The sequence below is a fragment of the Denticeps clupeoides genome, chromosome 1 (genome assembly GCF_900700375.1).
Source record: "Denticeps clupeoides chromosome 1, fDenClu1.1, whole genome shotgun sequence".
Taxonomy (NCBI): Eukaryota; Metazoa; Chordata; class Actinopteri; order Clupeiformes; family Denticipitidae; genus Denticeps; species Denticeps clupeoides.
Genome location: NC_041707.1, coordinates 2,762,142 through 2,773,563, shown reverse-complemented (window position 1 = coordinate 2,773,563; position 11,422 = coordinate 2,762,142). Strand labels below are relative to the sequence as shown.

General features: G+C 48.1%; 3 protein-coding genes across 3 annotated transcripts in view; 1 reads left to right on the top strand and 2 right to left on the bottom strand.

The window, feature by feature from the left end:
* Nucleotides 1–675: 675 nt before the first annotated feature.
* LOC114775052 (IQ domain-containing protein C-like) lies at nucleotides 676–4,529 on the bottom strand. Its single transcript, XM_028966447.1, has 5 exons — nucleotides 4,394–4,529; nucleotides 1,898–2,041; nucleotides 1,434–1,638; nucleotides 1,198–1,319; nucleotides 676–1,106 (listed from the first exon to the last, which is right to left on the bottom strand). Exons 1-5 carry the CDS (start codon nucleotides 4,436–4,438, stop codon nucleotides 1,071–1,073), a joined length of 552 nt encoding a protein of 183 aa, XP_028822280.1. The 5' UTR covers nucleotides 4,439–4,529; the 3' UTR covers nucleotides 676–1,070.
* Nucleotides 4,530–6,723: 2,194 nt separating this feature from the next.
* LOC114792235 (C-type lectin domain family 4 member E-like) lies at nucleotides 6,724–9,119 on the bottom strand. The gene is made up of 7 exons (XM_028983179.1): nucleotides 9,060–9,119; nucleotides 8,503–8,674; nucleotides 8,252–8,368; nucleotides 7,404–7,646; nucleotides 7,160–7,320; nucleotides 6,948–7,072; nucleotides 6,724–6,865 (listed from the first exon to the last, which is right to left on the bottom strand). Exons 2-7 carry the CDS (start codon nucleotides 8,591–8,593, stop codon nucleotides 6,724–6,726), a joined length of 879 nt encoding a protein of 292 aa, XP_028839012.1. The 5' UTR covers nucleotides 8,594–8,674; nucleotides 9,060–9,119.
* A 231-nt stretch (nucleotides 9,120–9,350) lies between these two features.
* The window catches only part of LOC114792133 (probable phospholipid-transporting ATPase VD), an 8,696-nt gene continuing 6,624 nt past the window's right edge, over nucleotides 9,351–11,422 (top strand). The window contains 5 exon segments of the mRNA XM_028983020.1: nucleotides 9,351–9,645; nucleotides 10,193–10,370; nucleotides 10,934–10,989; nucleotides 11,065–11,135; nucleotides 11,222–11,378. Coding sequence (XP_028838853.1) covers nucleotides 9,457–9,645; nucleotides 10,193–10,370; nucleotides 10,934–10,989; nucleotides 11,065–11,135; nucleotides 11,222–11,378 — 651 coding nt within the window. The 5' untranslated portion in view covers nucleotides 9,351–9,456.

The window sequence follows — 11,422 nt, the reverse complement described above, 5'->3', positions numbered from 1 at the left end:
TAGGGTCATTCCTCCTTGACTTGACAAAAACACTTAAAATGGTTCAAATTGAACCAAAGTACAAACAGGTTGCTGTATTTTCAACACAGCATTTTCCAGTCTGGCTATTTCTCGTGGGCGTGGTCGCTGTCATTCACCAGAAATCATCTTACCTCAATGGTGGAGGTAACATTAAACATTAAAAGATCTCTCTTATACACACACAACTACTTGCTGGTAAAACTGTTTTTTTTTTTATTAACATTTCAAAATACAATGTACATAGTGCACATAGTGGCAGCATATAAATAAATGAAGAAAAACACTGAGACTTTACGCTGTTATTTGGACAAAAGGATCTAAAAGAGAAGTTAAGCAGAAGGACCAGACTTATTAAAAATGTGTATGGTTTTGGAAGAACCAGTAATGGTACCAAGGTAGCATTTGAAATTTGGCAGAAAGAAGTTTAAAGGGGGTCTTTTTGCCAGTATATTTAAATGTATAGATTAAAAAAAAAACAAAAAAAAACTTGCCATAAACTATGAACGGGTTTAGCACAAAAGACGGGTCAATGATGTGGTAAAAAGCTCTTTGTAGGTTTTCTCGGAACACGTGTTCTTTTGCCGCCCCTGGTATCAACGTACCCGAATTTAGAACACAAAAGACCGTCAACGTAGTCACAGAATAACGCGCAGCTTTGTGCCTGAGATGCTTTTATAGATACGGGCATTTCACTGTTTTTTTTTTTTTTTTTTTAAACCAATATATAAAGATAATATCCCGTTGCATTTCTGCCGTCCTCTGTTACAGTTATGTTTATATCCTAATTTTAATTAGTGAAATTAAAACTCGCTGATGGTGCAACAATGATTTATTACTTTTTAAATATAAAATGCCAGTCTGTTTTATGAACATCAGTCATCGAGAAGACGTCTGCAGTGCAGCATGGCAACCATCATAGCAGCCTTCCAGAAGAGAACATCTGGCCCCGGGTATCCACGGTCATGATTGCAGGGCCCTCGTTTTCACCTCATCCCTTACAGCATCAAGGACAAAAGGACGCGGGGACGATGCAGCTCTTCAGCACAGCTCTACACAGCAACCAGCGCCTCCTTCATAATCAGGTACTGCAAAGAGAAGCGTGAAGAGCAGGAGGTCATTTGAAGATGGCTGAGTCGCCGAAGGAAGCTGGAAGGCGGTTCCACAAGCGTCTCGCACCTTCTTCCTGCTGGCAATGGCCTGCTGGATCCAGAGCAGCTCCATGGTGAGAATGCTCCTGCGCTCCTGCAGCGAAACGGCAGAGGCGAGGACTTCTTCAGCGGCCGGACGTGCCTGCAAAGCTGTGCACAAGACAGCAGAAATGACCTGATCTCCACACCATCTTTCCAGCTGCTCTGCTCTACATTCCCTGTAATTCTGCTGCTGGAGAACAACACCTGCACCCACAGACCCACCTTTTAACTTAAATTCACTGCTGGTACCATCCACAGGTGAGCTGCACCAAGCAGAGGTTCCTGGGTGGTTCTCCATCTCCAGCTCCCCGCCATCTCCCACCTTTCTGCACGCAGGGTCCCTCTCTGGAGCAGCATCCTGCGGCCGAGTGCTGGGAGCTTCGCGTTCAGGCGGCGCGCAGCGACCGAGTCCCAACGTCACGACTCCCTAAAGACAGGAGGAGGCACATGGGGTGGTTGTAGCCTAGTGGGGTAACACACTCGCCTGTGAACCAGAAGACCCAGGTTCAAACCCCACTTACTACCATTGTGTCCCTGAGCAAGACACTTAACCCTGAGTTGTCCCTTTAACTACTGATTGTAAGTTTCTCTGGATAAGGGCGTCTGGTAAATGCCGTAAATGACAATCACACGCGGACAATCGGCCCGAGACCACTGGTGTAAGACGGCGCGGCGGCGACACCCACCTGGTCTGAAAAGCGAGGTTGAGGGATGAGTGTCCCCTCCCAGCTGAGGTCACAAAGGTCCCCGTCAACCTCACTCACAATGTCCTCAAACTCGGCCTGCGCAGCCTTCAAGGTTCTCCGGACCAGGTAACCCCGGGATCTCGCCTGCGGAGGGAATTGCAGAATTCCACTTTACGGACGAGGAGGAAACGTCAACGGTGCTGGAGACATTTTCCATTATGTGATGCCCTTTTCCGCATTCTACTTTAAATACGGAACTGTACAAACGTCACCACAAGAAAATAATTTTCCCGAAAAGCCGTTTTATCTGCGTCCGTTTTATCCATCGTTCTAACCCCCTCCACCCGTAGGTGGCGCTGTAACTCCCCACTCGCCTCGCTCCTTCGCTGGGAGTTGAGAGCGCCGTTGTGCGGGCGTAGAGACGATTTCTAGTAGTTGCTTCAGCACGACCACGAACGTGTTGTCCACCATCGGTGTCGCCAGACGTACGATCATGATCACATTTGTCTTCTCTGTACATTCGATGATTCCCAAATCCCCAAAATGTACAATCATTTTGCCACTTCAAAATAATTTGATTATTTCATCAGCAGGACAGCTACAGATCTCAGTCGCGTCACGTGGCTTTACAGACAATCGTGGGGTCGCACGTCGTAAACAATGACGAGCGGTTTAAATGCGGATTTACATGGCGGAGTTGCAGCTACAGAAGAAAATGTGATTTTCTGGACTCATCCTGACTCCACACAGGTAGGGGGCGCTGTTCGTACTCAGAAAGTGAAAGTGCTTTAGTTACATTTACGGCATTTATCAAACGTTCTTATCCAGAGCGGCTTACAGTCAGTAGTTACAAGAACAGTCCCCCCTGGAGACAATTAGGATTAAGTTTCTTGCTCAAGGACATAATGGTAGTTAGCAGGATTTTAACCCGGGTCTTCTGGTTCATAGGTGAGTGTGTTACCCACTAGGCTACTACTACTTTCTTCTTTCTGCAGTCTCAGTTTCTTCTCCTGTGAACATCCTTCTCATCGTCTTATATCGCCCTCCAGGGCCACTCGGTACCTTTATTGATGAATTGGACACTCTGCTCAGCATTTTCTCCTTAGACACTCCCCTAATTCTCCTTGGTGACTTCAACCTTCCACCAGCCAAACTCCAATCACCTTGCCTTCTTCCTTTTCTCCACTCTTTTTCCTTGACCAACAGCAACATCTCTCCCACACACAAAGGAGGGAATGTCCTGGATCTGGTCTTCAGTCGTCTTCAGCTGACCTCATCCCTTTCTTTTCTTATATCATAAACAGCTCAATGTCATCCAGCCATGTACCATCTGCCTTTAAAACAGCCAGGGTTCTTCCAATCCTAAAGAAACCCACAGCCGATCCTACAGACATCAACCACTACAGACCACTTTCCCACCTCTCATTTCTTTCTAAAATCATTGAGCGGTGTGTCTACAATCAGTTATCGGTTCATCTGTCACAGAACAACCTACTGGATCCTAACCAGTCTGGCTTAAGAACAGCTCATTCCACTGAGACGGCCCTTCTGGCTGTTACCGAGCAGCTACATGCAGCCAGATTGGCAAAACTGTCCATCGGTTCTTATTCTCCTCAACCTCTCTTCAGCATTTGACACCGTTAAACACAAGACTCTCTTGTCTATCCTGAAGAGGCTTGGAATTCGGGGGCTCAGCATGGCAGTGGTTTGCTTCCTACCTTGAGCGATCTTACCAAGTGACTTGGAAAGGATCCACCTCTACCTCACGTAGACCTCTCCACCGGTGTCCCTCAAGGCTCGGTGCTAGGTCCTCTCCTTTTCTCCCTCTACACGATATCACTTGGTGAGGTCATTTCCTCACATGGATTATCCTACCACTGCTATATGGGGCCGACGACACACACAAACTCCTCTTCTCCTTTCCTCCCTCAGATCTACATGCTGCTTCCAAAAATCTCTGCATGTCTAACCAGATCGGGATTCGAACCGGCAACCTTCTGATTACAATAACTTAAACTCAAAATACGATAAACTTTAAGATGCTAGTACGATACCGTCGACATTTAGGATCTGGCAAACTCTGTCCGCCATTGTTATATGTAGGAGGCATTTGGGGTTATAGGTCAGGTTAGAGGCTGGGATAAACAGTTTTTTTTTTTTTTTTTTTTTAAATCACCGTTCCGGGTCACCGTTCCCAGGGTTTATTCGTGTTTTATACTGTATATAAATGGCATTCTATTTAAATTCCCCGTGTCCGTGACTTTATTATAAGTATTATGCCGTCTTTCCACTCGGAACTTTTATTTTGAAACGTGGCACACCGCCTTAAGATGGAAGAGCGGCGGAATCACTTCTCGTTTTTTTCTTACAATTTGTCTGTAGCAGCAACTGAAAAACGGACATGCATGACCTTGCGAAAGTTGAGACTTCTGGGTTTTTGTTTAACGAGTGAGAGAAGATCCGTGAAAGAACTCCGGTAAATAAACAGCGAATGACCTGAAACCGCGTGGTCCGCTGGAGCCAGGCGCTCCTCTCAGTCATCTCGTTTCTTTAAATGTTCTTTCAATCTTTAAATGTCGCCCAGACGCGGCCATCGCGTCGGTTCGTTCCTTCTTCGTGGAACTCGGACAGGCTCGTCTGCGCCCTGGCGCCCCCTGCAGGCCGCAGCAAGTTCCACAAGTTCCTCTTCCACTCATCTGCCAAAATATGATGCACCTCATGGTCTCTTCAGGCTTTTCCCCCACAGAAGTGAAGTGATTCACTTGTGATACACAGCAGCACAGCACACGGTGCACACAGTGAAATACTTCCTCTGAATTTAACCATCACCCTGAGTGAGCAGTGGCAGGCATGACAGGCACTTTGCTCAGTGGCACCTCGGCGGATCGGGACTCGAACCGACAACCTTCTTATTAGAGGGCCCCTTCCTTAACCGCTAGGCCACCACTGCTCCCAGAATGCGAAAGTGCTGGAATCAAAATTCAAGCATCCATCGGTCGCTGGTCGCAACTTGGACGTGACTGGAGCTCCATAGACCCCATGACAAGAGAAGCCTCCAGTCCATTAGGCGACCAGATGCTGAGATGGTTCCATCCAGGCTTGCCATGAAGCTCACCTGTAAACCTGCACATCCTCGACCTCAAACTACATTTATGGCATTTACCAGACACCCTTATCCAGAGTAGTGACCGGGACAGTCCCCCTGGAGACACTCAGGCTATTGAACCCGGGTTTTCATAGGCGAGTGTTTTACCCGCATCAGGTATTCCACAAATAACTGCTTATTTCAAATCTTCTCAGACATCATTACCAACCGTCATTACTTAACTTCACCGGGTTCTTCTGAACATGAATATGAATGAAATATAGAAGGACGCGAACATGGCTTCTCTGGCCTACTTCTTGCTTCCTGGCGTCAGTTTTTATGCTTGATGTTCGTGTCTCTTTTTCATTATTGCATGAATTTCATGACATTTACTTACGGTAGAAAGTGCCAGGACAGCGAGACGCCATTACGTATTTAAAATGGCATACGGTCATATAGGTGTTACTTAGTGGCCTTTATTTTTTTTTGAATGGATTCAAAACCAGGTTCATAACCAGGTTGGAGCCTGACTCCGAGCTGTAGCTGAGTGGCTATGGTCATTACTTCATCATGATAACATATCATCAGCATGGACTGATGATATGTTAATGCAGGCCGCATTAAAATTTCCAACCTTTGCGTCATCCCGCAGGCCGCTACCCACTCACCTATGAACCAGAAGACCCAGGTTCAAACCCCACTTACTACCATCGTGTCCCTGAGCAAGACACTTAACCCTGAGTGTCTCCAGGGGGGGACTGTCCCTGTAACTACTGATTGTAAGTCGCTCTGGATAAGGGCATCTGGTAAATGCTGTAAATGTAAATGTAGTTTGAATCCGGTGGTGTCGTTACATTTCGAACCCCTCGTTACCTCGCATCACCTCGACACCGTACTGTAAAATATGTTCACCCGCAACACCGAACTCGCAGAAGCACCTGAACTTGAGCTAAACTCCGCCGTCACGTCCGCGGACGCAACCGTGAAGGCCTGGTGACGTTCACCGGCTTTCCCCGGTCTTCTTTTTACCCCACGACGGGAGACACTACAGGACGCTCCGTTTACTCTCCGTGAGAACCTTCCATGTACGTTGTGGTGTTGTTTGGAGTGGCGTTCTGGTGAAAATAAAGGAGTTTGAAATCACAGGAACTGGTTTCAATGTCTTTCTTCCTCGGTTTATTCTGTATTTACATGGTCGCATAGCAGCGTTCTGATGAAACCTTTCTTTTTCTGGAAAAAGAAACCATGAACGGATTTGGATTTTTTTCAGAAAACATCTTCTGTTTAAGAGAAGTTTTTAAAGGCGGCTCTTGTGGAGCAACCCCGGGAAAATAACCAGAACGGACACCGATATTTTGTACTAATAGCAGCCATTTTTTATTCTCAGGCTGTGAGATGTGGGCACAGATCATTAAGCCTTAACTAACAATGCTTGTTAACGAATGCGGATGTGTGTAAGAACTGTGTTGTGTTGTGTTGGACGCACACCAAAAATGACGATTTGAAAGTGAAGTGATTGCCATTTGAGACACAGCAGCACAGCACACGGTGACACGTTGATATTTGTCTTCTGCATTTAACCCATCACCCTTGGTGAGCAGTGGGCAGCCATGACAGGCACTTACAAATCGGCTTCTTGCAGGTCTGCCTGCAACATGTGTGAAAGGTGGGTGTAGAACATTAATGGCTGGTCATCCATGAATTATTCAAAATTAAAAGGAGATAATGCGTGCATAGATTTCTAGGGCGACATTTCACAAATCCATTTGAGTGGGTGGTTGCATGGGGCATCGTTCCAGGCCTCCAGCGGTTTGCTGGTGGGATATGTTGCAGCACAGTCCTCAGCAGAGTAGAAGTCGTTGGGTTCACCCTCCCTCCAGTACCTGGGAATACACAAGATGCACAAAAAAAGATCTGCGGGAACCCTTGCACGAAAACTGCATTGTGCCGTGGTTTTATATGCACCCTCGCTCCAGCGAAGCCCCGTCTCTCCACTTCCAGACGCCCTCAGTGTGGTCATCTTTCAGTCCAATCCAGAAGCCATCCCAGTAGCCGAGGCGGGATGCCTGCAGGACTTCCGAAACGAACTCCTGCGTGAAACAGAGTGGCGGCGTCATTTCGATGCTTTGATGCTGCTTCTTGTAAAAAGAAAGTTATTTTTTATTATTTTTTTTTACCTGCTTCTCCTGGGTATCTACAACCGCCAGGTCGCCCCCCTTGTTAACACAGTCCTGCCTGCTCTGTTCCCAGCCTCTTTTGTGAAGACCTTCATCGGAGAAGTAGTAGCAGGTGGCGTTCAGCAGTCTCCATCCCTGCGGGCAACGTCCACAACTGTCCCCTGTCATGCAACATGGACGATTTGATCACATTTACGACATGGAGTCATTTTAGTTGCGCACTTAAAACCATTCAAGATCTCACTGGATATCTTCAACTGATTCTCGCTTCTTTCCTTCTCCTGCCGAAGGGCGACGATCTGTGACATCGCCCTCTCCAACCGCACCTGCAGGGCCTTCTTCTCGCTCAGCACCTTGCCGAACTCCTCGTGCAGCGTGGACTTTGTGGCAGCCAGGCGCTTGTAGTCGGCCTTCAAGCTCTCCAGCTCGCCGTTCGCTTGGCTGGAGTTGAGCGCCAGGCGGTCGTGCCTCCCGCTCACTTCGCTGTCTGTCCGAGAGGAGGACAGAAGGCGAATTGAAGCCCTGGCCGCCCTGGGTTCAACGCGTGTCTCAATACAACGCATATCATTATACGCACAGACTGGAACGTATCAGGGCGATCAGTGCATGGTCCTTCGGAATATTAATAAGATGCATATCATGAAACACTTACATTCAATACTACCATTCAAAGGTTTAGGGTCAGTTTGAAATATGAAATATTTTATGAAAACGATTGTTTTGTCCAACGTCAAATGAAAACACACCGAATTGATGAAAATCCTGTCCAGAAGGTGTCCTCTTGCAATGAGAAGGGCTGAGTACAGTTTCACTGGTTAGACAAGCAAATAAAACTGGACAAATTCACACTAGTTGAGTATCTGGCGCATCAGCAAATGTGGATCCAGTCTTTATTTCTTTGTATATGACTTTATATTTAATGAGATAATAATTTCATGGAAGACGAGGACATTTCTGAAAGACCCTGAAGTTTTGAACAGTAGTACACATGCATACATACGTGCGTCTCAGTGTGTCTCAATATGTAAGTTGGCAGTATTACACAGTCAAAGCATGCTGAACGTGCCCATAAAACAGGCAAATGTCACTCACAGAGCACCGACATGCCAATGATGACAACGAGGAAAAGGACAGAGAGCAGCCCGAGAATGGTGGAGGCCAGTCGGTAGAACCCGGAGCCAGTCTCACCTCGCACCGTTAATATGGACACTGCATGGGGACACAAGGCCACATGTGTGACGGCGAGAGTCCTGGACAGGGACACACTGGTCTGCTGGACTACATGTGTGGCTCGCAGTGTGTGAATGCAGATACATGCTGTGCGTGGATCGTGTTCCCCGTACCTTCCTGTAAGTCTTCAGAGTTATTGCAGAACGGCATGTCGTCCGTGCCGAAGTCGTCTCGCCTGTACGTCTCCGCGCTCGAACTGGCCATTTTCTGGCTGGTGTCCCGCCAGGGACTGGACTCTGGCAGCCTTTACTTTTACGTGACTTTTGGGGAGGGGAGGGACTCTGCCTGTGAGAGATAACAGGAGCAAACAATGAAAGATTTAGCTAGTTTTTTAGGGCTTTTTTAGAGCCTTTGACGTGAACGTTGCTCCATGTTCTCACAGATGTGGTCTACTTGGCTTCAGAAAGATGGTCGAAATGCACGTACGTACAGTAGAGGCCAAAAGTTTGGACACACCTTCTCATTCAATGTGTTTTCTTTATTTTCATGACCATTTACGTTGGTAGATTCTCACTGAAGGCATGAAAACTATGAATGAACACGTGGAGTTATTTTCTTAACAAAAAAAGGTGAAATAAGTGAAAACATGTTTTATATTCTAGTTTCTTTGCTCTGATTACTGCTTTGCACCCTCTTGGCATTCTCTCGATGAGCTTCAAGAGGTCGTCACCTGAAATGCTTCTCCAACAGTCTTGAAGGAGTTCCCAGAGGTGTTTAGCACTTGTTGGGGTCCAGCTCACCCTATCACTCCATCCAGGTAATACACGACACCGAGGTTCACTTCTCCGCCAATCCACCATAAAATCCACCGTCAACTGTCATTACATAAATGTACAGAATGATTAAAGTAAATATAACAAATAAACATTTAAACTAAAGTTGTGAAACATTTAAGAAGTATCTACATTTACAGCGTTTATCTGAAGTATTCTCGTTGCCCCGCCCCTTTTCACACCTCTTCCGGGTCCTTGAGAGCCAACATGGCGTCCGCCGCCGTGTCGGGCTGAAGGCCGTAGCGGTCCGGTTCGGTTCTCGGTTCGAGTTTTGTCAGCCTCGCAGGGGCCAACATGTCCCTGGAGGAGTACGAGCGACACCTCGCGTCCCTCAGCTCGGAGACGGGCAGCGACGCGGCGGCCGGTGGCGGCGGCGGCGGCAGGTCGGCGCCCGGCGGGGAGGAGGAGAAGCTGCACTACATCCCCATCCGCACGCTGGGCAAGGGGGCGTTCGGCGAGGCGACCTTGTACCGGCGCTCGGAGGTGCGGCGCGTTTTAAACGTTTACATTTACTAACAGTCAGTAGTGACAGGGACAGTCCCCCCCTGGAGACACTCAGGGTTGACACGATGGTAGTAAGTGGGGTTTGAACCTGGGTCTTCTGGTTCATAGTCGAGTGTGTTACCCACTAGGCCACCACCACCCAACATTATCAATACAACAATATACAGCATTTTATTATGATAAATGGAAAAATTATTAATTCAACAATATACACAGTGTTTTGAAAACTGTTTCACACAGTGCTTTTATAAAAATATTAAACACTATTATGAATTTAGAAATCATTAAACCAGGGACAACATCAGCTAAGATGCCTCAAGAGCATTTACCAGATGCCCTTATCCAGAGTCACAGGGACAGTCCTCCCCTGGAGACACCCAGGGTTAAGTGTCTTGCTCAGGGACACGATGGTAGTAAGTGGGGTTTGAACCCGGGTCTTCTGGTTCATAGGCGAGTGTGTTACCCACCAGGCTACTGCCAGGCCCCGCCCGGCCCTCACCATGCCTGCATGTCTGTCTCCACGCAGGACAACTCGCTGGTGGTGTGGAAGGAGGTGGAGCTCAGCTGCCTGTCGGACAAGAAGCGGCGGGACGTGATGAACGAGATCAGCATCCTCTCCATCCTGCAGCACCACAACATCATCGCCTACTTCAACCACTTCATGGACAAGAGCAGCCTGCTGATCGAGCTGGAGTACTGCAACGGTGGCCGCAGAACATCTCACAACCTTCTTAACATAGAAAGTTCTGGAAAACTGACACGTGAATGTATTACCAAGACACTTCCTCTACGTTTAAAGCCAGCGCAGGTCTGTAGTATCTCTGCTGGCTTTACGTAGTGAACCACGTCACTCTTCCAGAACTTTCTCAGCCGCATGTCTCAGTAAATTAGAGCTGACGATCTACGTCAGAACGTTACAATGTAAGCAGTGGTGGCCTAGCGGTTAAGGAAGCGGCCCCGAAACCGAAAGGTTGCCGGTTCGAATCCCGACCCGCCAAGGTGCCACTGAGGTCCTCTTGATGAAGGTACCGTCCCCACACGCTGCTCGCTCCCCGCCCTGTCATGGCTGCCCACTGCTCACCAAGGGTGATGGTTAAATAGTGAAAGTGAAGTGATAGTCACCTTCATCAAGGGGACCTCAGTGGCACCTTGGCGATTACGGGGCCGCTTCCTTACTCTCTGGGCCACCACTGCCCCATAAATACAGAGGACACGTGTCTCAGATAATTAGCAGCGTGCCGCTGACGAACTGGCTGTGTTGTTCCAGGTGGAAATCTGTACGACAAAATCAACCAGCAGAAGGGGAAGCTCTTCTCCGAGGAGGTAATATTTGGGGGACTGGAGGGGGACGTGTGGTGTGTCGCTGCACATTTTAATTTTTCCCTCCGTTGTCCTCAGGTGGTGATATGGTATCTGTACCAGATTGTGTCCGCCGTGGCCCACATACACAAGGCGGGCGTCCTGCACAGGTAAACGGGTTTCGTGTCCCCGGCGTGGAGCAGCGGCGTCAGATCTGCATTTTAACGGATCGGTATCGATGCTTTTCCCCCCGTAGAGACATCAAGACGTTGAACATCTTCCTCACTAAGACCAACCTGATCAAGCTGGGCGATTACGGACTGGCCAAAAAGCTGGGCTCGGAGTTCTCCATGGCAGAGACGGTGAGCGGCCGCCGTGTAAAACTCGGGCGGGATGGATGCGGCGAAGCTGCCGTTTTAACTCGTTAAAGGCCCATGTGGACTGAGGTGAAGAGGCG

Coding starts and splice junctions, on each gene's coding strand:
- LOC114792235 (XM_028983179.1), bottom strand. CDS start 8,593: ATGGCCAGTTCGAGCGCGGAGACGTACAGGCGAGACGACTTCGGCACG. Junction 8,369..8,502: donor CTCTGAAGACTTACAGGAAG/GTACGGGGAACA, acceptor GTCCCCATGCAG/TGTCCATATTAACGGTGCGA. Junction 6,866..6,947: donor GGGGCTTCGCTGGAGCGAGG/GTGCATATAAAA, acceptor GTGTATTCCCAG/GTACTGGAGGGAGGGTGAAC.
- LOC114775052 (XM_028966447.1), bottom strand. CDS start 4,438: ATGACTGAGAGGAGCGCCTGGCTCCAGCGGACCACGCGGTTTCAG. Junction 1,639..1,897: donor AACCTCGCTTTTCAGACCAG/GTGGGTGTCGCC, acceptor TCCTGTCTTTAG/GGAGTCGTGACGTTGGGACT. Junction 1,320..1,433: donor CAGTGAATTTAAGTTAAAAG/GTGGGTCTGTGG, acceptor TCTTGTGCACAG/CTTTGCAGGCACGTCCGGCC.